The following is a 25,981-nucleotide window of genomic DNA, read 5'->3' as shown; positions in this document are numbered from 1 at the left end:
GCACCAGGCAATCCACAGGCTCCGCTCATTTCATGTTTCAAATGTTGTGAGGTCAAGAATCTAAGGGCTAAAGAAGCTAATAGCTTGCCCAAGTGTTGGGACCATTATTCTAACCCATCCACCTGACTCCATAGTTCACATTCGTTATAACTATAAATGAATTGCACATACTAGAAGGACAAGTTTTAGATTAAGAAGGAAAAGCTGCTTGTTTTTAAGAAAAATGATGGTGAAACTGTGTCTCACATGAAACTACAATGGGAAATAGTGCTATGGAATAGGAAATGGATTAAACTGGAGGCTTTTACCAAAAAGTTAATATACTGTTACGTAGTTACAGACCAAGCAAATAGTTAATCAGTAGCTCATCAACATACATCGCTTATCAATGTAATATTACTGACAACTTATTAGTGTGGCAATTATCCTCTCACCACATCCCTTTTTCTCCTCAGCTAAGGTAACCATTATCTGAGTTTTATGTTTTATGAAACAAAAGTTTATTTTGAACACTAAATAAATGCAATAATGCTCAGTGGGAAAAAGTACAATATTTACCTGTATTGTCTTAAGTTGATGAACTTGATTTATAAAATGTCTACATAATGTATACTACTTGGAGATTATGTTGGAATGACTTAACTCCCTCCTTCTTGCCTATTGTCTGGCACAAAATTGATACCTAGTAAACATTTACTAAATGTATGAGTAGAAGTTAAATACTAGACCAAAAGACTCATGACAAAATTTGTATAAAAACATTTTTTTCAATGTTCTGTCTCTGGTCAGATTTCTCTTTTCTCCTATTTTTTTAGACCACTTATAGACTTCCTTTAGATCCTGCTGTTCTCTGAGATACCTTACAATTCTATTGTACTTGACTGTTCCAGATACGTAGCACTATGTTGAGTCAATTTTGTATATGTAACAATGTATTATAAATAGTATTTGTTAAACCGAGTTAAATAGTATGTAACACTTGTCCAAAGTATTAAACAGTATTAAAATTTTTTTCCAGACCATAAGGAGTACATTTAATCCACTGAACTGAGGCCCATTAAAATAATATAATACCTACCATATATTGAGCATATATTGTGTACCAGGCATTAAGTTTTTGTTTTTTGTATCAAATCAAGTAATTCACACACCACTCTAAGTTTGGTGCTATTGCTACCCCCTATTTAACAGGTGAGGAAATTGAGGCACAAAGTTTATAAAACAAGCCTGAGGTTACCAAGCGGTAAGTGTCAAAGTCACAACATGGACCCAGATAGTAAGTGTGCTGAAACTTCTCTGTCAACCACTATTCTATGCTGTTTCTTAAACATGGGAAGAGTTCACTTTATAGGATGGCATCTTTTCTCAAGGGAAATAATTAAGAAGGAACAAATTTCACCCACTTATTTCATGTGTATTATTACTTATTGTACTTACTTTCCTGGAGTTGATAGCACAAGAATCTTTCATTAAATCTGTTGGACTTGAGTCATCAAGAGGAGACTGTAACCTTCAAAAAGTGACACATAAAAATTTATGTATTTAGAGGAAAAGTTATCTTATAATCTGATTTTAAAAATACAGTGAAAAATAGACTGAAGGTCAGGACAGTTTTCATAATTAGACAACCTATTCAGTACCATGCTTATTTTTCTACTATGGATTGTTGAAAAACACCCTGTGGTCAATAGAAACCTAAAACTCTGAGCTAAGAGCTCTTAGGTAAATCATGTTGTCTGTCTTAATAAAGCATGTGGTAAAGTAATGGATTAATAAATAGCAGTTCAAAGTAGGCATTCACATCAAGATTCTGTTCCTTATCAATTCCATATAAATAACAGAACCAAGAATAAAGAAATTTTCCTAACATCCTGCCTATTTCAGTGAAAAATGTGTCCTGTTTTTACTATAAGTTATCCCCAGGTAGAAAAATCAACAAACCCCAAAACAATGTAAACAATATCCTACACTTTAATCGCTTCAAGACCTAATATAATAATACTGGTCTCTTCAAGACTTTGACAGTAGCACAGAAGGACAAATACAATAGGATTCATTCATATGAACTACTCAGAGTAGTCAAATTCAGAGACCGAGAAAGTAGGCTGGTGATTGCCAGGGACTAAGGGGAGAGGGAAATGGACATCATAGTTTCATGGGAGTTTCAGTTTTGCAAGGTGAAAAAAGTTCTAGAGATGGATGGTGGTGGTGATTACACCACAATGTAAATGTACTTAATCCTACTGAACTATATACCTAAAAACGGTTCAAATACTAAACTTTGGGGCACCTGGGTAGCTCAGTGGTTCAGCATCTGCCTTTGGCTCAGGTCACGATTCCAGAATCCTGGGATCAAGTCCTGCACTGGGCTCCCTGCAGGGAGCCTGCTTCCCCCTCTGCCTATATCTCTGCCCTTGTGTGTCTCATGAATAAATAAAATCTTAAAAAAATACTATATATATTTTATTCCAATTAAAAGATAAACTGTCTCTCACTGATAGGTTTTCCATTACTTAAGTCACTTAGTTGTAAAACCTTAAATCTAGAAGGAACCCTGGATCCTATAGCAAAAGTCAGTATAGGATTAAATGCCAAGAATGTACAAACTACACACTCAAGCATTTAAAAATACACCCTATGCTATGGCCAGTTTTACATATTAAGTGTTGTAAAGAAATTTGTGATCAAAGTGTGTGATGGATTATGTGCATATCCTTATGTGTATGATTTATAATACTTTCAATACTTAAAGCATATAGCACATTGCAAGTATTCAATATTCAATAAAATTGGACATACAGTAGTCACATGACAAATGTCTCCATGATTTCCTTTAGTGGAAACTTTTTAATATGAGAACTTAACAAAATTAGACTAACAAAATGGTAGAAAATAAAAAGCAAAAATTTCTTCCCTCTTCTATATCTCCCACTCTTCAACACCTAGTTGTAAATATGAGAAGACTCAGACTCAACTAGTCTGAACAGCTTTCTGTATTGTTATAGATTGTGGGTTTTAGGTTCTTTACAATTCCAAAATCCAAAATGCCTTGAAAACTGATTTTCCATAATTATTAAAAAAAAAAACCTGATTTTCCATAATTCTTGTGGCAGTAAAATCAGAATTGATCTGAACTCAGCAAAATCTGACCTGATAATGAGGCTAATGTTTTATCCTACTTTGCTCTGCCAGTATTTACAACTATTCACTTTAGAAATATCTTTAAGCTTTTTTACGGAAAACTGCAAAAAGATATAAAATTAGATAATAAAATGAAAGAGCATATATCCACCAATCAGCTTCAATAATTCGTTCCCAAATCTTATTTAATATATATACCTCAAACTCTTCTCTTCTCCCACACATTTTACCATTTAATCTGTAAATACTTCTCAAAGCATAAATACTAATTGGTTTATGGGATGCTGCCCATGAGATAACTAATTGTTCTCTTAAAGAAAAATAAATTCCAAAACACGATCTAAGATCCAAAGAAATTCTATGTTCAAGGCATATCTGGTCTCAAGGGTTTTAGATGGGCAATTATGAGCCTGTGTATACACATATTCACATATATAAACTCCTCTCTCTTTTCTTATACAAATGTTATTATACATACTATTCTTTTGTTCAATTCCTGTGCTATTAACCACATATTTTAAAGAGCTTTCTATATTAGTATAAATAGAACTACCTAATTCTTAACAGTTGCACAATACTCTGTTGTATGGGTATGCCATAACAAGTTGTGGCTATGATAAATATTTAAATCACTACTGTAAACAAGCATGCAATGAAAGGTCTTATTCATCAACCTTTGAACAGTTGTGTAAGAATATTTGCTCCTGGGGTAGAATTTGAGTCTAAGACTATAACCATTTACATTTTTTAATAGGTATCATCATATCGCCCTCCAGAGTATTTGTATTGACTTATTAATTAAAAAAAACTATTTCCCACTGTTTACTCCCACAGTCACTCACCCATACTGAGTATTATCAAACTTTCAAATCTTTGACAATCTTATAAATGAAAAACCTCATCACCTTGTTTAATTTTATATATAAAGTTGACCCTTGACCAACATGGGATTGAACTGTATGGGTCCACTTATACATGAATTTTCTTTGATAAATACAGTACTGTAAGTATATTTTTTGTTTATCATCTTTTACATTGAAGTATAGTTGACACACAATGTTACACTAGTTTCAGGCATACGACACAGTTCTCCAACAACTTTATACATTATGCTGTGCTCACCACAAGTGTGGTTCCAATCTGTCACTAATGTTATTACAATACCATTGACTATACTCTCTATGTACCTTTTTTTCCATTGACTTATTAATACTGTAACTGGAAGCCTGTACCTCCCACTTCCTTTCACCCATTTTACCCATCCTCCCCACACTCCTGTTCTCTGGTAACCATCAGTTCTATGTATTTATGGGTCTGTTTCTGCTTTTTGTTAATTTTTTAGACTCCACATATAAGTGAAATCCTGTGGTATTTCTGTCAGACTTATTTCACTCAGTATGCAACCTCTAAGTCCATGATGATGTAAGTGGCAAGACCTCATTCCTTTTTTATGGCTGAGTAATATCGTGTGTGTGCGCACACACGCACACATGCTACTTCTTAGCAATAATTGCACCTCAGACAAACCTCATTGCTCAGAATACTGCCACTGTGTAAACACTATTGCAACACTTCTTTATCCATTCATCTATCAATGGACACTTAGGTTGTTTCCATATTTGGCTATCATTAATGGTGCAATAAACATAGGGTGCACAGATCCTTTCAAATTAGTGCTTACATTTTCTTTGGGTAATTACTCAGCAATGGAATTAACAGATCATATATAGGTATTTCTATTTTTAAAGATTTTATTTGAGAGACAAAGTGTGTGTGCTAGTGGGGTGAAGGGCGAGGGAGAGAATCTCCAGAAGATTCCTTGCTGGGACGCCTGGGTGGCTCAGCGGTTGAGTGTCTGCCTTTGGCTCAGGGCGTGGTCCTGGAGTCCTGGGATCGAGTCCCACATCAGGCTCCCTGCATGGAGCCTGCTTCTCCCTCTGTCTGTGTCTCTGCCTCGCTCTCTGTGTCTCTCATGAATAAATAAAATCTTTTAAAACATTTTTATTAAAAAAAAAAAAGACTACCGGCTGAGCACAGAGTTCATTGACAGCTCGGTCTCCCAATCCTGAGATCATGGCCTGAGCTGAAACCATGAGTCAGACACTTAACTGATTGAGCCACTCAGGTGGTATTTCTATTTTTAATTCTTTGAGGAACCTCTATGCTATTTTCCATGATGGATGCACCAATTTACATTCCCACCAACCATGCATGTGGGCTGCTTTTTCTCCACATTCTCCCCAAAACCTGCTATTTCTTGTCTTTTGATTTTTAGCCATTCTGACAGGTGTGAGGTGATATCTCATTGTGGTTTTGATTTGCCTTTCCCTGATGACGAGTGATGTTGAGCATCTTTACATGTATCTATTGGCCATCTGTATGTGTTCTTTGGAGAATGTGTATTCAGATCCTCTGCCCGTTTTTTTTTTCTATTTTTTTATTTTATTTTTTATTTTATTTATTTATTTATTTTTAAATTGAAGTTCTATTTGCCAACATCTAGTATAGCACCCAGTGCTCATCCCATCAAGTGCCCTCCTCAGTGCCTGTCACCCAGTTACCCTATTCCCCTGCCCACCTCCCTTTCCACTACCCTTTGTTTCCCAGAGTTAGGAGTCTCTCATGTTTCCTCTGCCCATTTTTAAATTGTGGTGTTTAGGGTCTTTTTGATGTTGAGTTGTATACATTCTTTATTTTGGGTATTAAGCTGTTATGAGATGAAGTAGTTGCAAATATTGTCTCCTATTCTGTAGGTTACCTTTTAGTTTTGTTGATGCTTTCCTTTGCTGTATAAAACCTTTTTATTTTGATGTAATTCCAGTAGTATTTGTTTTTGTTTCCCTTACCTCAGAAGACATATCTAGAAAATGTTGCTAAGGTCAGTGTCCAAGAGATTACTGCCTTTTTTTTCCCTAGAAATTTTAAGGTTTTAGTTCTCATATTTAGGTCTCTAATCTATTTCAAATTTATTTTTGTGTATGGTATAAGTTCTTTTGCATGTAGCTATCCAGTTTTCCCAGCACTGTTTATTAAAGAGACTGTCCTTTCCCATTGCATGTTCTTCCCTCCTTTTTTACAGATTAATTGACCATATAATCATGGGTTTATTTCTGGGCTCTCTTCTGTTCTATTGATCTATGTGTCTAAATTTGTGCCAATATCATAATTTTTTATGATTTAGAATATATCTTGAAATTTGATACTGTGATACCTCCAGGTTTGTTCTTCTCAAGATTGCTTTGGCTATTTGGAAACTTTTGTGGTTTCATACAAATTTCAGGGTTTTAGTTGTACGAAAAATGCTATTTGTATTTTAATAGGGATTATATTGAATCTGTAGATTGCTTCGGATAGGATGGGCATTTTTATATTTTTCCAATCCATGAGCATAGTATGTCTTTCCATTTGTCTGTGTCTTCAATTTCTTTCATCAGTATTTTGTACTTCTCAGGTACAGAACTTTAATCTCCTTAGTTTATTGCTAGGTATTTTATTAAGTGTAATTGTAAACAGAATTGCTTGCTTAATTTCTTTCTGCTACTTTATTAGCATATAGAAACAACAGGCTTCCATATATTGATTTTTGTATCTCACAACTTACTGAATCCACTTATTTTCCTAGTTTTTTGGTAGAGTTTTTAGTGTTTTATATGTATGGTTCTATGTCAACAGCAAGAAGTAACTGTTTTACTTTATCCTTACCAGTTTGGATGCCTTTTATTCTTTTTCTTGTCTGATAGTTATGGTTAGAACTCCCAGTTCTATGTTGAATAAAAGTGGTGAGAGGGGATGTTATTGTTCTTGGTCTTAGAGAAAAAGCTCTAGTTTTTCACCATTGAGTGTAATGTCCATTCTGTTTTTTTCATATATGGCTTTTATTTATGTTGAGGTATGTACCTTCTAAACCCACTTTGTTGGATTTTTTTTTTGCATAAATGGATGTTGAGTTTTCCCAAATGCTTTATCTGTATCTATTAAGATGATCATGTGATTTCCATATTCATTTTGTTATTGTGGTGTATCAAATACATCAGTTTGCAAATATCGAGCTATCCCTACATCTGGAATAAATCCCACTTGATCATGCTCAATGATCCTTTTAATGCATTTTTGAATGTGGTTTGCTAATTCTTTTCTGAGGATTTCTGCATCTATGTTTATCAGAGATACTGCCATATAGGGTTTCGTTTTGTTTTTTATAATGTCTGTCTTGTTTTGCTTTGGTATGAGTGTAATGCCAGCCTCATAGAATAAACTTGGAAACGTTCTTTTCTATTTTTTTGGAATAGCTTGAAGGGAGTAGGTATTAACAATTCTTTAAACATTTGGTAGAATTCACCTGTGAATCCATCTGGTCTTGGACTTTTATTTGTTGAGATTTTGTTGATCACGATTCCATTTTATTACTAGTAATGGATCTGTTCAGATTTTCTATTTCTTCCTGATTCAGTTTGTAAGACTGTATGTTTCTGGGAATTTATCTATTTCTTCTAGGTTATTCAGTTGATTGGCATATAATTTTTCACAGTAGTTTCTTATAATCCTCTGCAGTGTAGGTTGCAACTTCTCTTTTATTTTTAATTTTGAGACCTCTCTTTTTTGTTGAGTCTGGCTAATGATTTATCAATTTTGTTTATCTTTCTAAAGAACCAATTCTTAGTTCCACTGATCTTTTGATTTTTAAGTCTCTATTTCATTTATTTCCACACTGGTTTTTATTATTTCTTTCCTTATACTAACTTTGCATTTTGTCCTTCTTTTTTGGCTCCTTTATATGGAAGGTTACATTGTTTGAGATTTTTCTTGTTTTTTGAGGTAGGCCTGTGTCACTGTAAACTTCCTTCTTAGAACTGCTGTTGCTAAGTCTGGCCAGGGGTTTATCAATCTTATTAATTCTTTCAAAGAACCAGCAATTAGTGTTGTTGATCTGTTCTACTCTTCTTTTGGTTTCTATTTCATTGATTTCTGCTTTAATCTTCATTATTTCTATTCTCCTGCTGGATTTAGGCTTTATTTCCTGTTCTTTCTCTAGTGCCTTTAGGTATAAAGTAGGGTTGTGTATCTGAGACCTTTCTTGTTTCTTTTTTTTTTTCTATTTGATTAATGTTTTATTGCATAGGTGTATAAATTTTTTTATAAATTAATTTTTATTGGTGTTCAATTTACCAACATACAGAATAACACCCAGTGCTCATCCCGTCAAGTGTACCCCTCAGTGCCCGTCACCCATTCACCCCCACCCCCTGCCCTCCTCCCCCTCCACCACCCCTGGTTCATTTCCCAGAGTTAGAAGTCTTTATGTTCTGTCTCCCTTTCTGATATTTCTCACACATTTCTTCTCCCTTCCCTTATATTCCCTTTCACTATTATTCATATTCCCCAAATGAATGAGAACATACACTGTTTGTCCTTCTCCGGTTACTGTGGCCAAGTTCAAAAAGGGTGTTGTCTGAGTTCTCCTCTAGGATTTTGATGGAATCTTGTCTCACATTTAGATCTTTCATCCATTTTGAGTTTATCTTTGTGTATGGTGCAAGAGAGTGGTCCAGTTTCATTCTTCTGCATGTGGATGTCCAATTTTCCCAGTACCATTTATTGAAGAGACTGTCTTTCTTCCAGTGGATCGTCTTTCCTCCTTTATCGAATATTAGTTGACCATAAAGTTCAGGGTCCACTTCTGGGTTCTCTATTCTGTTCCATTGATCTATGTGTCTGTTTTTGTGCCAGTACCACACTGTCTTGATGACCACAGCTTTGTAGTACAACCTGAAATCTAGCATTGTGATGCCCCCAGATATGGTTTTCTTTTTTAAAATTCCCCTGGCTGTTCGGGGTCTTTTCTGATTCCACACAAATCTTAAAATAATTTGTTCTAAGTCTCTGAAGAAAGTCCATGGTATTTTGATAGGGATTGCATTATACGTGTAAATTGCCCTGGGTAACATTGACATTTTCACAATATTAATTCTGCCAATCCATGAGCATGGAATATTTTTCCATCTCTTTGTGTCTTCCTCAATTTCTTTCAGAAGTGTTCTGTAGTTTTTAGGGTATATTTTGAGAACCATTTGAATGGTAAATGGTTCTCCAACCTTTTATTTTCAGGTTGTAGGTGTCCTTCTGTCTAAAATGAGTCTCCTGTAGACAGCAAATAGATGGGTCCTGCTTTTTTATCCAGTCTGAAACCCTGCGCCTTTTGATGGGGTCATTAAGCCCATTCACGTTCAGAGTTACTATTGACAGATATGAGTTTAGTGTCATCATGATATCTATTTAGTCCTTGTCTTTGTGGATTGTTCCACTGAACTTCTTCTTAAAGGGGAATTTTAAGAGTCCCCCTTAAAATTTCTTGCAGAGCTGGTTTGGAGGTCACATATTCTTTCAGTTCCTGCCTGTCTCGGAAGCTCTTTATCTCTCCTTCCATTTTGAATGAGAGCCTTGCTGGATAAAGTATTCTTGGTTGCATGTTCTTCTCATTTAGGACCCTGAATATATCCTGCCAGCCCTTTCTGGCCTGCCAGGTCTCTGTGGAGAGGTCTGCTGTTACCCTAATATTCCTCCCCATGAAAGTCAGGGACTTCTTGTCTCTTGCTGCTTTAAGGATCTTCTCTTTATCTTTGGAATTTGCAAGCTTCACTATTAAATGTCGAGGTGTTGAACGGTTTTTATTGATTTTAGGGGGGGATCTCTCTATTTCCTGGATCTGAATGCCTGTTTCCCTTCCCAGATTGGGAAAGTTTTCAGCTAGGATTTGTTCAAATACATATTCTGGCCCTCTGTCCCTTTCGGCGCCCTTGGGAACCCCAATTAAACGTAGGTTTTTCTTCCTTAGGCTGTCATTTATTTCCCTTAATCTGTCTTCATGGTCCTTTAATTGTTTATCTCTTTTTTCCTCAGTTTCCCTCTTTGCCATTAACTTGTCTTCTATGTCACTCACTCATTCTTCCACCTCGTTAACCCTCGTCGTTAGGACTTCTAGTTTGGATTGCATCTCATTCAATTGATTTTTAATTTCTGCCTGATTGGATCTAAATTCTGCAGTCATGAAGTCTCGTGAGTCCTTAATGCTTTTTTCTAGAGCCACCAGTAGCTGTAGAATAGTGCTTCTGAATTGGCTTTCTGACATTGAATTGTAATCCAGATTTTGTAACTCTGTGGGAGAGTGGGCTGTTTCTGATTCTTTCTTTTGAGGTGAGGTTTTCCTTCTCGTCATTTTGCTCAGTGCAGAGTGGCCAAAAACAAGTTGTATTGGGAAAAGGAGAGAAAGAGAGAGAAGGAAAGAAAAGAGAAAAAGAAAAAAAGAGAAGAAAAAGAGAAAGAAAAAGAAAGAAAGGTGAAAAAAGGGGGGGTGGGTGAAGCAATCAGAAATCAAAAAGAAAAGAAAAAAAACAAAAAAAAAACACGGGGGAGTATCTTCTGAATCTGTATACATTAAGTCCCTTGACTTCCCCTGGAACTGGTCCGTCCAGCTGGTCTTCTGGGGGAGGGGCCTGCTGTGCTGATTTTCAGGTGTTAGCACTTGGGGGGAGCTGCTCTGCCCCTGCCTGCTGCAGGGCTCAGTGGGGGTTGTTTACCCCGTGAGGCCCCAGGAGGAACAGCCGCAGTTGCGATGGCAGCTCTGGAAGCCTGGATTCAGCCCCCGCAGTGACTCCGAGGCTCTCAGTCTGCAGGGCCTGGAGGCTCCGGGGCGGGGCCTCTGATCTGCTCAGCTCGGGGCAGGAGCGTCCTTGCTGTCCTGGGCCCTCCCGGCCTCTGCCTGTCCCGGGGGAGGCCGGATCCTGGGCTGTGTCCCGGCGCCCTGTGCTCCGGGGCCTGCGCTGGTGGATTCGCGCTCCCGCCCCGCAGCCCCCTCCCCGGAGCCGCCGCCCGAGCCCCTCCGAGCTGCTCCGGCCCCGCCGTGCGCGCTGCAGCCCTTAGGGAGCTCGGAGCACTCTCCCGGGGCGCAGGTGTCTGTTAGTGTCCCCGGGAGCCCGAGGGCATCCCCGCCCTCCTGGGTCCTGCTCCAACTCCCTGCGAGCCCCTTTCCGCCCGCCCGGGAAGGTTGGTGCAGCTCCTGCTCCTCCGGGACGGGGCTCTCCTGTCCTGGGGACACTCGCCCCGGCCTCAGCCCGGCTCCTCGCGGGGCCCCTCCCCCTCGGAGGCCTTTTGTTTCTTTATTTCTTTTTCCCCGTCTTCCTGACCTTGATAGAAGCGCGAACTCTTCTCACTGTAGCGTTCCAGCTGGTCTCTCTTTAAATCTCAGGCCGAATTCGTAGATTTTCAGGATGGTTTGAAGGTTATCTAGGTAATTTGGTGGGGACAGGCGATTTGGGGACCCTGCTCTTCCGCCATCTTGCCCACCTTTCTTGTTTCTTGAGAAAGGCCTGTATTGCTATATACTTCCCTCTTAGGACTGCCTTTGCTGCAACCCAAAGGTTTTGAACAGTTGTGTTTTCATTTTCATTTGTTTCCATGAAATTTTTAAAAAAGATTTTATTTATTTATTCATGAGAGGCAGAGAGAGAGAGAGAGGCAGAGACACAGGCAGAGGGAGAAGCAGGCTCCACGCAGGGAGCCTGATGTGGGACTCGATCCTGGGTCTCTAGGATCAGGCCCTGGGCTGAAAGTGGTGCTAAATCGCTGAGCCACCTGGGCTGCCCTGTTTCCATGAATTAAAAAAAAAATTTAAATTTCCTGGTTGGCCCATTCATGCTTTAGTAGGATGCTCTTTAACCTCCACGAATTTGAGTTCTTTCCAAATTTCCTCTTATGATTGAGTTCCAGTTTCAAAGCATTGTGGTCTGGAAATATGCATGGAATGATCCCAGTCTTTTTGTACTGACTGAGACCTGATTTGTGACCCAGCATGTAATCTATTCTGGAGAATGTTCTTCGTGCACTTGGGAAGAATGTGTATTCTGTTGCCTTAGGATGGAATGTTCTAAATATATCTGTGAAGTCCATCTGGTCCAGTGTGTCATTCAAAGCCTTTGTTTCCTTGTTGATCTTCTGCTTAGATTATCTATCCATTGCAGTGAGTGGGGTGTTAAAGTCCCCTACTATTGTATTATTATCAATGTGCTTATTTAATTTTGTTATTAATTGGCTTATATAACTGGCCACTCCCATGTTAGGACATAAAAATTTACAATTATTAGATCTTGTTGGATAGACCCTTTAATTAAGATATAGTATCCTTCTTCATCTCTTATTACAGCCTATGGTTTAAAATCTAATTTGTCTGATATAAAGATTGCTACCTTATCTTTTTTTTGATGTCCATTAGCATGATAAATGGTTTTCCACCTCCCTCACTTTTTTTTTTAAAGATTTATTTATTCATGATAGAAAGAAAGAGAGGCAGAGACACAGGAAGAGGGAGAAGCAGGCTCCACGCTGGGAGCCCGATGGCGGGACCTGATCCCGGGACACCAGGATCGTGCCCTGGGCCAAAGGCAGGGGCCAAATCGCTGAGCCACCCAGGGATCCCCCTCCCTCACTTTCAATTTGAAGGTGTCTTTGAAGCTAAAATGAGTCTCTTGCAGACAGTATTTCAATGGTTCTTGCTTTTTTAATCCAATCTTGATAACCCCGTGTCTTTTGATTGGAGCATTTAGCCCATTTACATTCAGAGTAACTATTGAAAGATATGAACTTAGCACCCATTGTATTACCTGTAAGGTCACTTTTCTGAATATTTTCTCTATTTCTTTCTGGTCTGTTACTTTTGGGCTCTCTCTTGGCTTAAAGGATATCTTTTCATATTTCCTGTAGGACTGGTTTGGTGGTCACAAATTCTTTTAGTATCTGTTATCCTGGAAGCTTTTTATCTCTTTCTATTTTCAATGACAGCTGGATAAGTATTCTTGGCTGCATGGTTTTCTCATTTAGCACCCTGAATATATCATACCAATCCTTTCTGTCCAGCCAGGTCTCTGTGGATAGGTTTCTACCCTTGTAGGTTATTGACCTCTTGTCCTGAGCTGCTTTAAAACTTACCAAAAGGAAAAGAGAAAGGATTCAAATAAATAGAATCATGAATGAAAGAGGAGAGATCACAATCAACAATTATAAGAACATATTATGAGCAATATCAATAAATTAAGCAATCTGGAAGAAATGGATGCATTCCTAGAGACATATAAACTACCAAAACTGAAACAGGAAGAAATAGAAAACCTGCACAGACCCATAACCAGCAAGAAAACAGAAGAAGTGATCAAAAATCTCCCAACAAAGAGTCCAGGGCTGGATGGCTTTCTAGCAGAATTCTACCAAACATTTATTTTTTTTTAAAGATTTTATTTATTCATGAGACACACACACACACACACACACACACACACACACACACGAGAGAGAGAGAGAGAGAGAGAGAGGCGCAGAGACACAGGCAGAGGGAGAAACAGGCTCCATGCAGGGAGCCTGACATGGGACTTGATCTCGGGTCTCTAGGATCAGGCCCTGAGCTGAAGGTGGTGCTAAACTGCTGAGCCACCCGGGCTGCCCTCCACCAAACACTTAAAGAAAAGGTAATACCTATTCTTCTCAAGCTGTTTCAAAAATAGAAATGGAAGGAAAACTTCCAAACTCTTTGTATGAGCCCAGCATTACCTTGATCCCAAAACCAGACAAAGTCCCCACCAAAAAGAGAATTAGAGATCAATATCCCTGATGAACACAGGTGCAAAAATTCTCACCAATGTACTAGCCAATAGGATCTAACAGTACATTAAAAGGATTCTTCATCATGACCAAGTGGGATTTATTTCTGGGCTGCAAGGCTGGTTCAACATCTGCAAATCAATCAATGTGATACATTACAGTAATAAAAGAAAAGACAAATACCATATGATCCTCTCAATAGATGCAGAAGAAGCATCTGACAAAGTACAGCATCCTTTCTTGATTAAAACTCTTAACAGTGTAGGGATGGAGGGAATATACCTCAATATCATAAAAGCCAAATATGAGAAGCCTACCGTGAATATTGTTCTTAATGGGGAAAACCTGAGAGCTTTCCCTTAAGGTCAGGAACCTGACAAAGATGTCCACCCTCACCACTACTGTTCAACATAGTCCTAACCTCAACAATCAGAAAACAAAAAGAAATAAAAGACATCCAAATCAGCAAAGAAGTCAAACTCTCACTCTTCACAGATGACATGATACTCTATATATGGAAAATCCCAAAGCATATTTTATACTTTTTAATTTTATATATCTTAATTTTTGTTGCTATAACTGATTTTATTACTTTTGTTTAACCATCATACTAGCTTTATAAGTGGTTGATCTATGACCTTGTGTATATTTTTTAACCAGTGAAATTTTTTCCTTTCATAATTTTCTACTATAGCCTTTTCTGATAAAAGAATTCTCTTTAACATTTCAAGTTAGGCCAGTTTAGTGGCAGTGAAATCTTTTAACTTGTATTTGGAGAACTCTTATTTCTCCTTAATTATTTTTTTTAAGATTTTAATTATTTACTCATGAGAAACATAAAGAGAGGCAGAGGCAGGGAAAGAAGTAGGCTCCCTGCTTGGGAAGCCTGATACAGGACTCAATCCCAGGACCTTGGGATTACAACTTGAGCCAAAGGCAGATGCTCAATGACTGAGCCACCCTACTGCCCCTCTCTCCTTAATTCTTAATGATAATCTTGCTGGGTAGAATATTCTTAGTTGTAGATTTTTTCCTTTCAGCCCTTTGAATATACCCTACCACTCCCTTCTGGCCTGGAAATTGTCTGCTGAAAAATCAGCTGATAGTTTAATGGAGTTCCCTTATACATTTCTAGTTGCCACTCTCTGCTGCTTTTAAAATCCTCTCTTAATAATTGTCAAAAACTGAAGATACTCCCTCATGCTGTGGACTTCCTTGGGTTTATCTTGTTTGAGGATTTTTGTTTGTTTGCCTCCTTAACCTGGGTGTCTGTTTGCTTCCCCAGGCTAGGGAAGTTTTCAGTTACTGTGTCTTCAAATAAGTTTTCTGCCCACTTCTCTCTCTTCTTCTTCTTCTGGGATTCTTATGATGCAAATATTTGTTCACTTGATATTGTCTTAACCCGTCATTTTTTTTTTTTAACGATTTTACCCATTCATTCATGAGAGACACAGAGGCAGAGACAGGCAGAGGAAGAAGCAGGCTCCATGCAGGGAGCCTGATGTGGGACTTGATCCTGGGCCTCCAGGATCATGCCCTAAGCCAAAGGCAGATGCTCAACCACTGAGCCACCCAGGTGTCCCAACCCATCCTTATTTTTAAAATCTTTTCTTTTTGCCGTTCGGCTTGGATGCTTTCCATTATCTGGTCTTCAAAATTAGTGATCCATTCTTCTGTATATGCTAATGTATATTGATTCCCTCTTTTGTATTTTTCATTTCAGTCACTGTATTCTTCAATCCTGATTATTTTAATATTTTCTATTGATTTGTTGAAATTCTCACTAAGTTCATCCACTCTTCTCTCTAATCCAGTGAGTAACTTTGTGACCAATACTTTGAATTCTTTATCAGATAGATTGGCTATCTCTATTTATTTTTTTCTAGGGTTTTGTCTTGTTTTATTTGGTGCATATTTCTTTCTTCTCATTTTGACTGACTTAATGTTTTTGTTTCCATGAATTAAGTGGAATAGCTACTTCTCCTAAACTTGAGAAAATGGGCTTGTGTAAGGTTGTCCTCTATGTAGACTAAGAACCTGGTAACTTTTGCTGACTGGCTAGACCTGGGGTGGCATGGGTGGGGATCCCAGGGCACTCTATGCTAGGGCTGCCCTGGTGGGAGCTGGAGCTGAAGTGGTCACAGGTCAGTAGAGTCCCAGTGCTCCTTGCACAGAGGGTGCCCTGGCAGGACAGCAGAGATGCGGCAGTATAAACTGGGGGTTTCTGGGGCTCTCCACATAGAGAGAAGCCTGGTAGAATGGCTGGAAATTAGGCAGGGCTGAGCCTGAGGGTTCTGGAGCACATTGTGAAGAGGAGCACCCTGATGGAGCATCTGGATAATGCAGGCATGAGCCAGGTGGTCCCAGAGTGCTCTGCACCAGAGGTCATGTGGAAGTGAAGTGGTTCAGGCCTGGAATATTCTAGGGTACTTTGTACCTGTATCACCTTTGCAAGACAGCTGGAGCTATAGTGAGCACTGACCTGGTATGTGCTATACTGAGACCACCTTGCTGGGACAGCAGGGCTGGTGTGGGCTAGGGGCATGAAGCTCACTGAAGAAACAGGCCAGCTAGGATGCTGCATATAGGACCCTGCTCCCATCCACACTCTCTAGGTAGAGGGGGACTATAAGCTGTGGCAGCTAGCCCCTCTGACCTGGAGTTCCAGGAGCTCCCTTGCTATTGGATAAAGTTCAAGGCTGGTTCCTGTAGATTCTAGTTGCTCTTCTAAATGGTGGCTTATTTGTGTATGCCCCATGGCAGACAAATCTGCTTCTAGTCCCTCAGCACGATCTCTTCCCACTGCTATTTGCAGTGTCAAGGGTAGGGATTGCCTTTGTTACCGTGTCTGTATTTTTCTTGCTATTCTTTCTGTAGTCTCTATATCTTCAATTGTACAGAAGCTGTTCAGTCAGCCTTTAGTTCTTCTTCAGGAGAAACTGCTCTATAAATAGGTGTAGATTTGGTATGTGTGTGTAGCAGAGATGAATTCAGGGTCGTCTTATGTCACAATCTTGGAAGAGAATCTTTTCCTTATGATTTTTCTCTAGCTTACTTTATTGTACGACTATATATATAATACATATACAAAATATGTGTTAATTTACTATCTACATTATTGGTAAGACTTCTAGTCGACAGTAGACTATTAGTATTTAAATTTTAGAAGTTATATGAAGATATTTGGGGGAGTGGATTATGTCCTCAACTCCCATGTTGTTCAAGGGTCAGCTGTATATATTTGTAACTGTGAGTAGGGTTGAGCAATTGTTTTTTGTTTTTGTTTTAATTTTAGGAGGTTAACATACAGTGTAATATTGGTTTCTAGAGTAGGATTCAGTGATTCACCACTTACATACAATACCCAGTGGGGGTTGAGCAACTGTTGAAGGCTCAGTACCATTTACAATTTTTTCTATTCTATTCTCTTTTTATTGGGTTCTTTTTAAAAATTACTTAATAACTTTATATCCTATATAAAGTTTAATATAAATAAAAGCTAATAAAATTATAAAATTTATAAAGTTTAGTTTAATTTATTCTTTATACTATAAAACTTCATATAGTAAGATATATTAAGTTCATTTTATCATATGAAACATATATTTCCTGCAATTTACTATTTGACCTTTGTCATAATGGCTATTACGCTTAAGTTTTGAGTTTTTATATAATTTATCAACTTTTTTCTTTATGAATTCTGGATTTTGTATGATGCTTAAAAAGGACTTTCCTTTTTTCTTTTTTTAAGATTTTATTTATTCATGAGAGAGAGAGAGAGAGAGAGGCGCGCAGAGACATAGGCAGAGAAAGAAGCAGGCTCCATGTAGGGTGCCCGATGTGGGCCTCCAGGATCACACCCTGGGCTGATCAGCTTAGCTGCTGAGCCACCCAGGCATCCCAGAAAGGACTTTTCAAACTAAGATTATAAGAGTTCATATCTCTGTTCTTGAAATACTTCTATAGTTTTTAAATTTTACTTTGAAATCTTTGGTTTATCTGAAATTTATTTTAATATAAAGAATAAAGTTGGTGTTCAGCTTTCCGCCCCCCCCCATTGGTTATAGAGTTATTATAATGCTCTTAGTTGTTTAATCTATTTCCCCTCACTGATTTGAAATGCCACTTTTATCATATAATAAAATTCCCATATATGTTTGGGAATATTTCTGAAATCTGTTCTTTCCCATTAATCTATTTGTGGATTGTACTGAAATGTTTTAGTGACTTTAACTTTACAATATATTTTAATATTGATTAGGGTTAATCTCATTTTATTTTTGGTTTTTAGAATTTTCCTTGATATGGTTAGTAATATTTGTTGAATTCTAAAAACATATGCAAGATGCCATTTTGACTGGATTCACACTGAATTCATAGATTAGCTTAACAAACACTAGCATCCTTACAGTAGTGGTCTTCCCATTGAAAAAACAACTATCCAGAAAGTCATTTAAGTCATCTTTTGTGAACTTTTGTAGCATTAAAAATTTGTTTTCATATAATTCTGAACACTTGTAAAGTTCATGTCTAAATACTTCATTGTTACTTCTAGAAAAATGATCTTCTCTTCCATTATATTATTGAACTAGTTATTGTTTACACACAGGAAACTTCCTGATTTTTAAATGTTGGTTTTATAAATATAATAATTTAACTTGTGAAAATATTTGGACCAATAAAACATTACCTTTGTAAATCTAGGACTTCATTTACAATATCTGTTCCAATACTACCAGCACCAAGTACTATTCCAGCAGACATTCCAGGCACACTAATACAAGACTGTTTAGAGGATTCTAAATAATAACAACAAAAGGAAAAATTCAATTGAAGACTTTTAAAACATATACATATATATATAACTTTGGTTAATATTTTTTATTTCAACTCAAATATATTTCCTGTTTCCCTCTTTAAGAGAAATAGCTACATCCTAAAATGTTACGGCCATTCATGCTTGCATTACAAACATAACTCATGATGGTTTAAGCTATGTATAAAGAATGCTAGGAATCAAATGTATAGAACATCATTGAGGGTACAATCATAACTTGTAACCCTTGAGTACAGATATTTCATTCCCATTGTAATCTCCATACTAAAGCTAGAGCAATACTGCTTTATTTTTAATATTCCTGAATATTTCTATTTTTATTTGTACAAGTAATGCATTAAAATGTTTCTATGGTGGAAAACCAAGATAAGCAAAAACTCCCTCTTAATGCTTTTCATTAATTTGCCCAACAGATATGTATTGAATAACACAAACTACAAAGAACTATGGAGGCTGCTAGGGGTAGATAATGGGTAAAATACCATTCCTACTCTTGAAGCAATCAGTCTAGTGGCAGGCCAGTTGAGCAAACAACTATTGCGATACGATGTAAGATTATAATGGAAGTACGATCAAAGTATTGTAGAAATTCTGAAAAGGATAACTTAAGCTATAGAAGTTTTTGCAGTTTTACCTTGAAATGTTTCCTTCTCCAAACAGAAAAAGATGGTAATAATAGCAACAATCCTAGTATAAATCTCTATCCTTTAAAACTAAGCTTACCTTCTGATGATTGAGAACTGCAAGGAAGTAATGATACTTCTCTCATCTCACTATGTCCCCTAAAATTAAGAAATACCATAGGTGATTTTTCTTAAGTAAAGGAAATTATTAAGGTCACTACGTTAAAGCCCTGTGTATTTATCAGTTCTTGGCCTTTTTGTTGTATATATACACGTTGTTAATGTCATCACAAGAGATCAAAGTATTGATATGCTAAGTACCTGGGCTTTTGCCCAATGCCCTATTACTCTGTAAGGTACATTTTCTCACAGTAACAAACTCTGTATACTAATGATAAGAAGGCAAGGATTATTGGAATGAATAACAGGGGATACTGTTAGAGATACTAAGCTTTGGGGGCCTTTAAAAAAAAACTAAATATAGTAGATTAGGAAATAGAATTTGTTGGATGCAACCTTACAACAATCATGAAGAAAAACTTACAGGAAAAAAAAAAAAACTTAGAATGGGCTATGTTATCCTATTAAGCAAATCAGGAAAAGTTGGCTCTTCTTCTAGGCTGGCTGACACAGTCATAGCCAGATATTCCCAAACAATCACTTCTAGTACCCCAGGCTTAGAAGATGTGCATGTAAAAATGACGTGCAGGACAAAATAATTTCTTACAAGGATATATAGTTTAAAGCTACAACTTCATCATTTAGTGGAGGGACAAGGCAAGGCCATGTAGAGTAGGAAGGAATAGCTTGAGTGAATGTATTTACTATCACATTTTGTACCAAGCAAAAAGAAATGTATTACAAAAGGGAAAATTATGAGAAGTAATTTTCATAATTTCAGATTATGAGAAGTAACATCACTGAACAGTAAATTAATTACCAAAAAAAAAAGTCCTCAAGTTACAAAACCAGATGATCATACAACTTTAATGGTTTAGCAAGATGAGAAAAGACACTCATTTGAAGTTACCATAAAGGTCTTAACAACATAAAAAATTACTTACAAAACTAAAGTGTTGACAGACACAATATATTCCAGTTCTTTGGTCCAAGGATTTGTGAAACTAAACCACTGGCTTTTTAAAGTTACAAAAGAGCCGTCTTTCTTTCTGAACTTGTATGAATCTGTAAATATTTTCTCTTTGCTCTGTAGAACTTAACAGGAGAACGTGGTAATTAGCATAATGGTCTACAACTATATAAATCAATCACCTGAGGATTAATTCAAGTTTCAGATTTCACAGGAATGAGACATGAGTAGAAGCTGTAATTAAAAAATACCAGAAAATTACCCCACTGAATGCATACCTGCTTTGTGCTTATCAGTCAAATTACTATGGTCATCCTGATGAAAATATTCATAACAAGAAGTTCCCAGAAGTTCCTGAGGCAGATATCCTAAAATTGCTGTTGCCCTGGTGTTAAAATTGAAAATAAACTTCAGATTGGTGAATGCATTCCCTTCCAGAGTACTATTGGCCCCATACATGGTCAGGGATAGTAGGAAACTGGACAGGGGGATGAGTAACCCATATGCATCACTGGGCTCCCTCTGGCTATCCTAGACCCAGATTAAGGTACAAAATAGAATGGACACCCTCCCAGTCCAGAGAATGCTCTTTCAACCATTCACTAATAAAATTGTAGCCACAGACCATGCTCAGTTTCTACACCACTGGCTAAAAAATATTATTCCAGGTTTTATCCAGCAGTGCTACAAAGCACATCTTTAATAGCCTAAGTACCCCATTGAACTCTAATCATTATGGCATATAAATGTTCACCTTTGGTCCACATAGACAAATTTTCCATTCATTGCAAACCGGGTTATAAATTCAGTTGGCTTCACTTTAATCTCTCCACTGTTCTGTGGGACAATATATGGATGTAATCTTCCAATGGCAACAAGGCAGGTAAAATTACTACTGTTTTTCTTATTGTCCCTTTCTTCTTCCATTCCAACAATATTTGGAGGCCAGCTTCTCAAGTAACCAGTGCAGTGGATAGTACAGAATTTTCTATGATCTAAGTCAAAAGTTTTTAAAAAAGAATGTTTGAGTCATTGTGAATAAACTCTTAAATTTCTTTGACATTTATAATAGTTATAATTATGCTATAAAGCATTTTAGCACTTAAACGTGCTAAAATATGAAAGGGGAAGATGTTGCATTGAAAAGAAATCGTCAATTTCATTTAACAACCTTATTCTTAATGGGTTGTTTTTCCCATAAAGTATACCTACTACAACAAAAAGTTAAAAGATTGATTTACGTTTAAGTAGGCCTAGAGCTTAATATATTGCCAAGCCAGTTTTTAAAATTATAATAATTCATATTTGTTAGAAAAAGTTAAACTTCAAGCTCCCTTGCTCTTTGCCACCAAGGTGCTATTTTTAGCTAACTTTTTGGTATAATTCATATTCAAAAATTTATAAAGAATAGTTAATTACACATAAATTCTTAAATTTCTTATTTAGCACTTATATAATTGTTAATCGATATCTATGGTTATAATAGACTATAAAAATATTTAGAGAACATTTGGAGAAATTCACAAAAGTTATAAAAATAAATTTTAATTTAAATTTCACTTTTCAGAAAACTCTCAAGCAATTAATTCATAGGAAAAAACTTGTCAAATAGGCCTGATCAAAATAATAAAAAATTAGAGATAATCCATATGCTCAAGTATCAGGAAATTCTTAAAACAATGAGATACAACACAGGCATAAAAAATTGGCAGTATATAGATTACAGCAATCCACAGGCAAAAAACAACAACAACAACAACAAACAAACAAAACTGAAATTTTCAAAAGAAGGGAGAAAAAAGCCTGGCAAAAATTATTTTAAACTGTTGTTTGTGATAAGATTGAAAAGACCAGAACATTCATTGTTTTAAATCAGCACTATGTGGCAAGACTGTTATTACAACAAATTAAAAAAAATGAACAGAGGACAGTAAGTAAATCTTATAAGACAGTAACTACTAGTAATAGCAAAGACCTGGAGAATACTTTATATGCCATGCTGTTTTAAGTGCTTTAAATGTATAATCTTAATAATCCTGTGAGGTGTTCTTATATTAGCACCATTATCTCAGGAAACTGAGAGTTAATGCCACAGTCACAGCAGAAAGAGTGGAGCTGTGAATGCTCTGTCGTGGAAGGTGTCCAAACAGGAGTTGTCTGTGTGATGAAGGGGGAAGGGAACAAATGGTGTTTCAATCAGAGGGAACAGCCAGTGTAAGCCCAGAGCCAAGAGTGTCAGATGTTGCTGAAGGCATAGTCTGTGATGAGGAAGTGGCTTGAGAACAAAGCAGCGAACAGATAGGTTAGCTCTTGTTTTTGTTTTTTAAAAGATTTTATTTATTTTATAAATATTTGAGAGAGAGAGCATATGCATGAGTGAGAGAAAGAAAGCAGGGCAGAGGGAGGAGAAGCAGACTCCCTGCTGAGCAGGAAGCCTGACACGGGGCTTGATCCCAGGACTCTGGGATCACCCAAGCTGAAGGCAGATGCCCAACTAACTTGAGCCACCCAGGCACCCCTAGGTTAGCTCTTGTAAACCATGCATAGGACATTGCACTCATCACCTAACAGACATCGCCACCTCCATGGTCCACAGATGTCTTAAACTGTCATTATCTCTTTCAAAAAACCACATGTATTTTTTTCTTTTTTAAAAAAATAATTTAAGTGTAATTAACACAATGTTACATTAGTTTCAGGTATACAACATAGTGATTCAACAAGTTTAAACATTATGCTATGTTCACAAGTGTAGCTACCATCTGTCACCATACAATGCTGTATCACTGACTGTATTTCTTATTCTGTGCCTTTTATTCTCATGACTTACTCATTCCATAACTAAAAGCCCTTATCTCCTAATCCCCTTCACCCATTTTCCCCATAACGTCATCCCTCTCCCTTTCGGCAACCATCAGTTTGTCCTATGTTTATAGTTTTTATGTTCTTCATTTGTTTGCTCTTTCATTTTAAATTCCACATATTAGTGAAATCATACGGTATTTGACTTATTTTACTTAGCATAATACCCTCCAGGTCTGTCTATGTTGTCTTATATGGTACAATCGCATCCTTTTTCATGGCTGTGTAATATTTCTACAGAATCAAAAGTGAAAAAAAAAAAAAAAACTATGGGGACTACACCAAACTCAAAAGGTTTTCCCTGGTGAAGGGAACCATCAGTAAGACAAAAAGGCAACCTACTGAATGGGAGAAGATGTTTGCAAATGATATATCCAATAAGGGGTTAATATCCAAAATAGATAATGAATTTATAAAACTCAACAACCCACACACCAAAAAAAAAAAAATTAAAAATGGGCAAAGGACCTGACAAGACAATTTTCCAAAGAAGACATGCAGATGGCCAAAAACTCACATGAAAAAAATGCTTAGCATCACTAATCAGGGAAATGCAAATCCAAAGCACAATGAGATATCACCCGACACCTGTCAGAATGGCTAAAATAAAAAATATAAGAAAATAACAAGTGTTGGTAAGGATGTGGAGAAAAAGGAACCCTAATACACTGTGGGTGGGAATGCAAATTGGTACAACCAATGTTCTTCAAAAACTTAAAAATAGAAATATATGATCCAATAATTCCTCTACTGGGTATTTACCCCAAAAAAGCAAAAATACTTATCTGAGAGGATATATGTACTTCTATGTTTATTGCAGCATTACTTACAATAGCCAAGATATGGAAGCAACCTTAGAGTCCATCAATAGATGAATAAATAAGATGTGGTATATGCATACTATGGAATATTATGCAGCCAAATCCTATCTTTATCACTTACTCCCTATTCTGTTTATTGGTCATTGTCAATCCAGGTAGTTAAATGAGAAACCTGGGAGTCCTACCAGATTCCTTTCTTTATAACATCCAAAATACCTTAAGGTAATTAAAATTGGGATAAATGGTAAATACAAGGTTTTCATTCATATTAAAATTAGATGGCAGTCAAAAGTCAAAAAGCTTATACACGGACTTTGGCATTTCTGATGACGCTTGTGAATTTACAAATGATACTGGCTAAAAATTTAACTAAAAATGTAGATTAAAAAAGTTTCACATTAATATGGAATCTCATCATATCTAGCATTTTACTTTGATTCTTCTCTAATAACAGGGTTGCCAACCAAACTTCCAATTTAATCTGTCTCACAATTCTCACTGGCAGATTTTTAGTTGGGATTATGTAATTCCATCCACTGCAATCCATTTGATCAATTGTCTTAGGCTTTTTTTTTAATATCATAAAATACCCTTTATCTCAAGATTTCTTAGGGGCACCTGGGTATCTCAGTCAGTGAAGCTTTTGACTCATGATTTTGATGCAGGTAATGATCTCGGGGTTGTAAGATTGAGCCCTGTGTCAGGCTTCACACTTAAGTGGGAGTCTGCTTGAGATTCTCTACCTCTCCCTCTGCCCCTCCCCATGCTCACATGCTGTCTCTCTCTCTCTCACTAAAATAAGTAAATCTTTAAAATCTTTAGACTTTTACCTAAATATTGGGGTCATGGGCCCCAGTCCTTACCAAACTGTTTACATCAGCTGCACAGGGTAGATTCAAGTATAACCTACTCCATGATTTTTGGAAAGGGGGAAAAATTCATATTAAGCCAAACACTGCCTTCATTTATAGGACATCTTTTCAAAATCCTTCATGAAATTTTTCTTCAGGTTGAGGCCTAGGTCTCTCAACTTGGTATCTTGCTGTCTTAGTTTGAATTCTCACAGAAGTAGATCCTGAGACCAGGATTCAGGTACAAGAAGCATATTTGATAGGTGATTCCGGGAACACTAGTTAGGGAAGTGGGATGAGACAGGAAAAAGCAGGAAACTAATAAAGGATATGTTCTCCAGCAAGTTGCCACTTTGGAAAATCAATGTTATATCTCAGCGGGGGCACTCTGGGAGAAAATCTAAAAGAGCCTCAGAACTAATCTGAAGAAAAAGAAAGGATGTTTATTCATAAGCTCCCTTCAGGCAGTGGATGAGGGGCATGCTTACAGGGAGCATTGATTCCCTACGACTTGAGGTCTACCCCTAGTTAACGTAGGCAGAATGGTCTCTAAAGAAGAGAAGGTCTAGCAGAGTCATGGAGGTTGGACTTTGGAAACAAGGTGGCAAGCCTTTGAAGTGGTAGGCTCGAAGAGGATAGGTCACGGTATACTGACAGCATCTGCCACACTTGCACAGGGAGGGAGCCAAAGGGATTCTGGGTGTACTGCTGTATTATTGATGATCTTCTATTTACTTTTTCATCAGAGACACACAGAGAGAGGGGCAGAGACATAGCTAGAGGGAGAAGCAGGCTCCTTATGGGGGAGCCTGATGCAGATACTCAACCACTGAGCCACCCCAGTGTCCCACTGATGATCTTATTAAGATAAGTTTGAGAAACACCCAAAATATTTGGTAGTAGTCATCCATCCTTCATCAGCCCTTGATTTCATAAGTAGAGATACATAAGTAATTTTATCCCTATGTTAGAAGTTTTTTCAAAGTTTGAGTCTATAACATTCATATTAGAATTAGGGCATAAATCATGTTTTTACTGTCAATCTTATTTTAAAAAACTTTTTATTATGGAAAAATCTCAAACGTACAAAATCAGAACAGTGTGATGAAACC

General features: G+C 37.1%; 1 protein-coding gene across 2 annotated transcripts in view; it reads right to left on the bottom strand.

Moving 5' to 3' along the window:
* BMAL2 (basic helix-loop-helix ARNT like 2) overlaps positions 1–25,981 on the bottom strand; it is a 118,579-nt gene that overhangs the window by 6,102 nt on the left and 86,496 nt on the right. For both annotated transcript variants that reach the window (XM_055318736.1, XM_055318738.1), the window contains exons 9-14: positions 21,090–21,330; positions 20,614–20,720; positions 20,310–20,460; positions 19,346–19,404; positions 18,476–18,584; positions 1,438–1,510 (exon numbers count right to left, since the gene is read on the bottom strand). In XM_055318736.1, coding sequence (XP_055174711.1) covers positions 1,438–1,510; positions 18,476–18,584; positions 19,346–19,404; positions 20,310–20,460; positions 20,614–20,720; positions 21,090–21,330 — 740 coding nt within the window. The remainder of the gene's footprint in view (positions 1–1,437; positions 1,511–18,475; positions 18,585–19,345; positions 19,405–20,309; positions 20,461–20,613; positions 20,721–21,089; positions 21,331–25,981) is intronic.

This window comes from Nyctereutes procyonoides, unplaced genomic scaffold (assembly GCF_905146905.1).
Source record: "Nyctereutes procyonoides isolate TBG_1078 unplaced genomic scaffold, NYPRO_anot_genome, whole genome shotgun sequence".
NCBI lineage: Eukaryota > Metazoa > Chordata > Mammalia > Carnivora > Canidae > Nyctereutes > Nyctereutes procyonoides.
The sequence above is the reverse complement of the archived record's forward strand: the minus strand, read 5'-3'. Positions and strand labels throughout refer to the sequence as shown.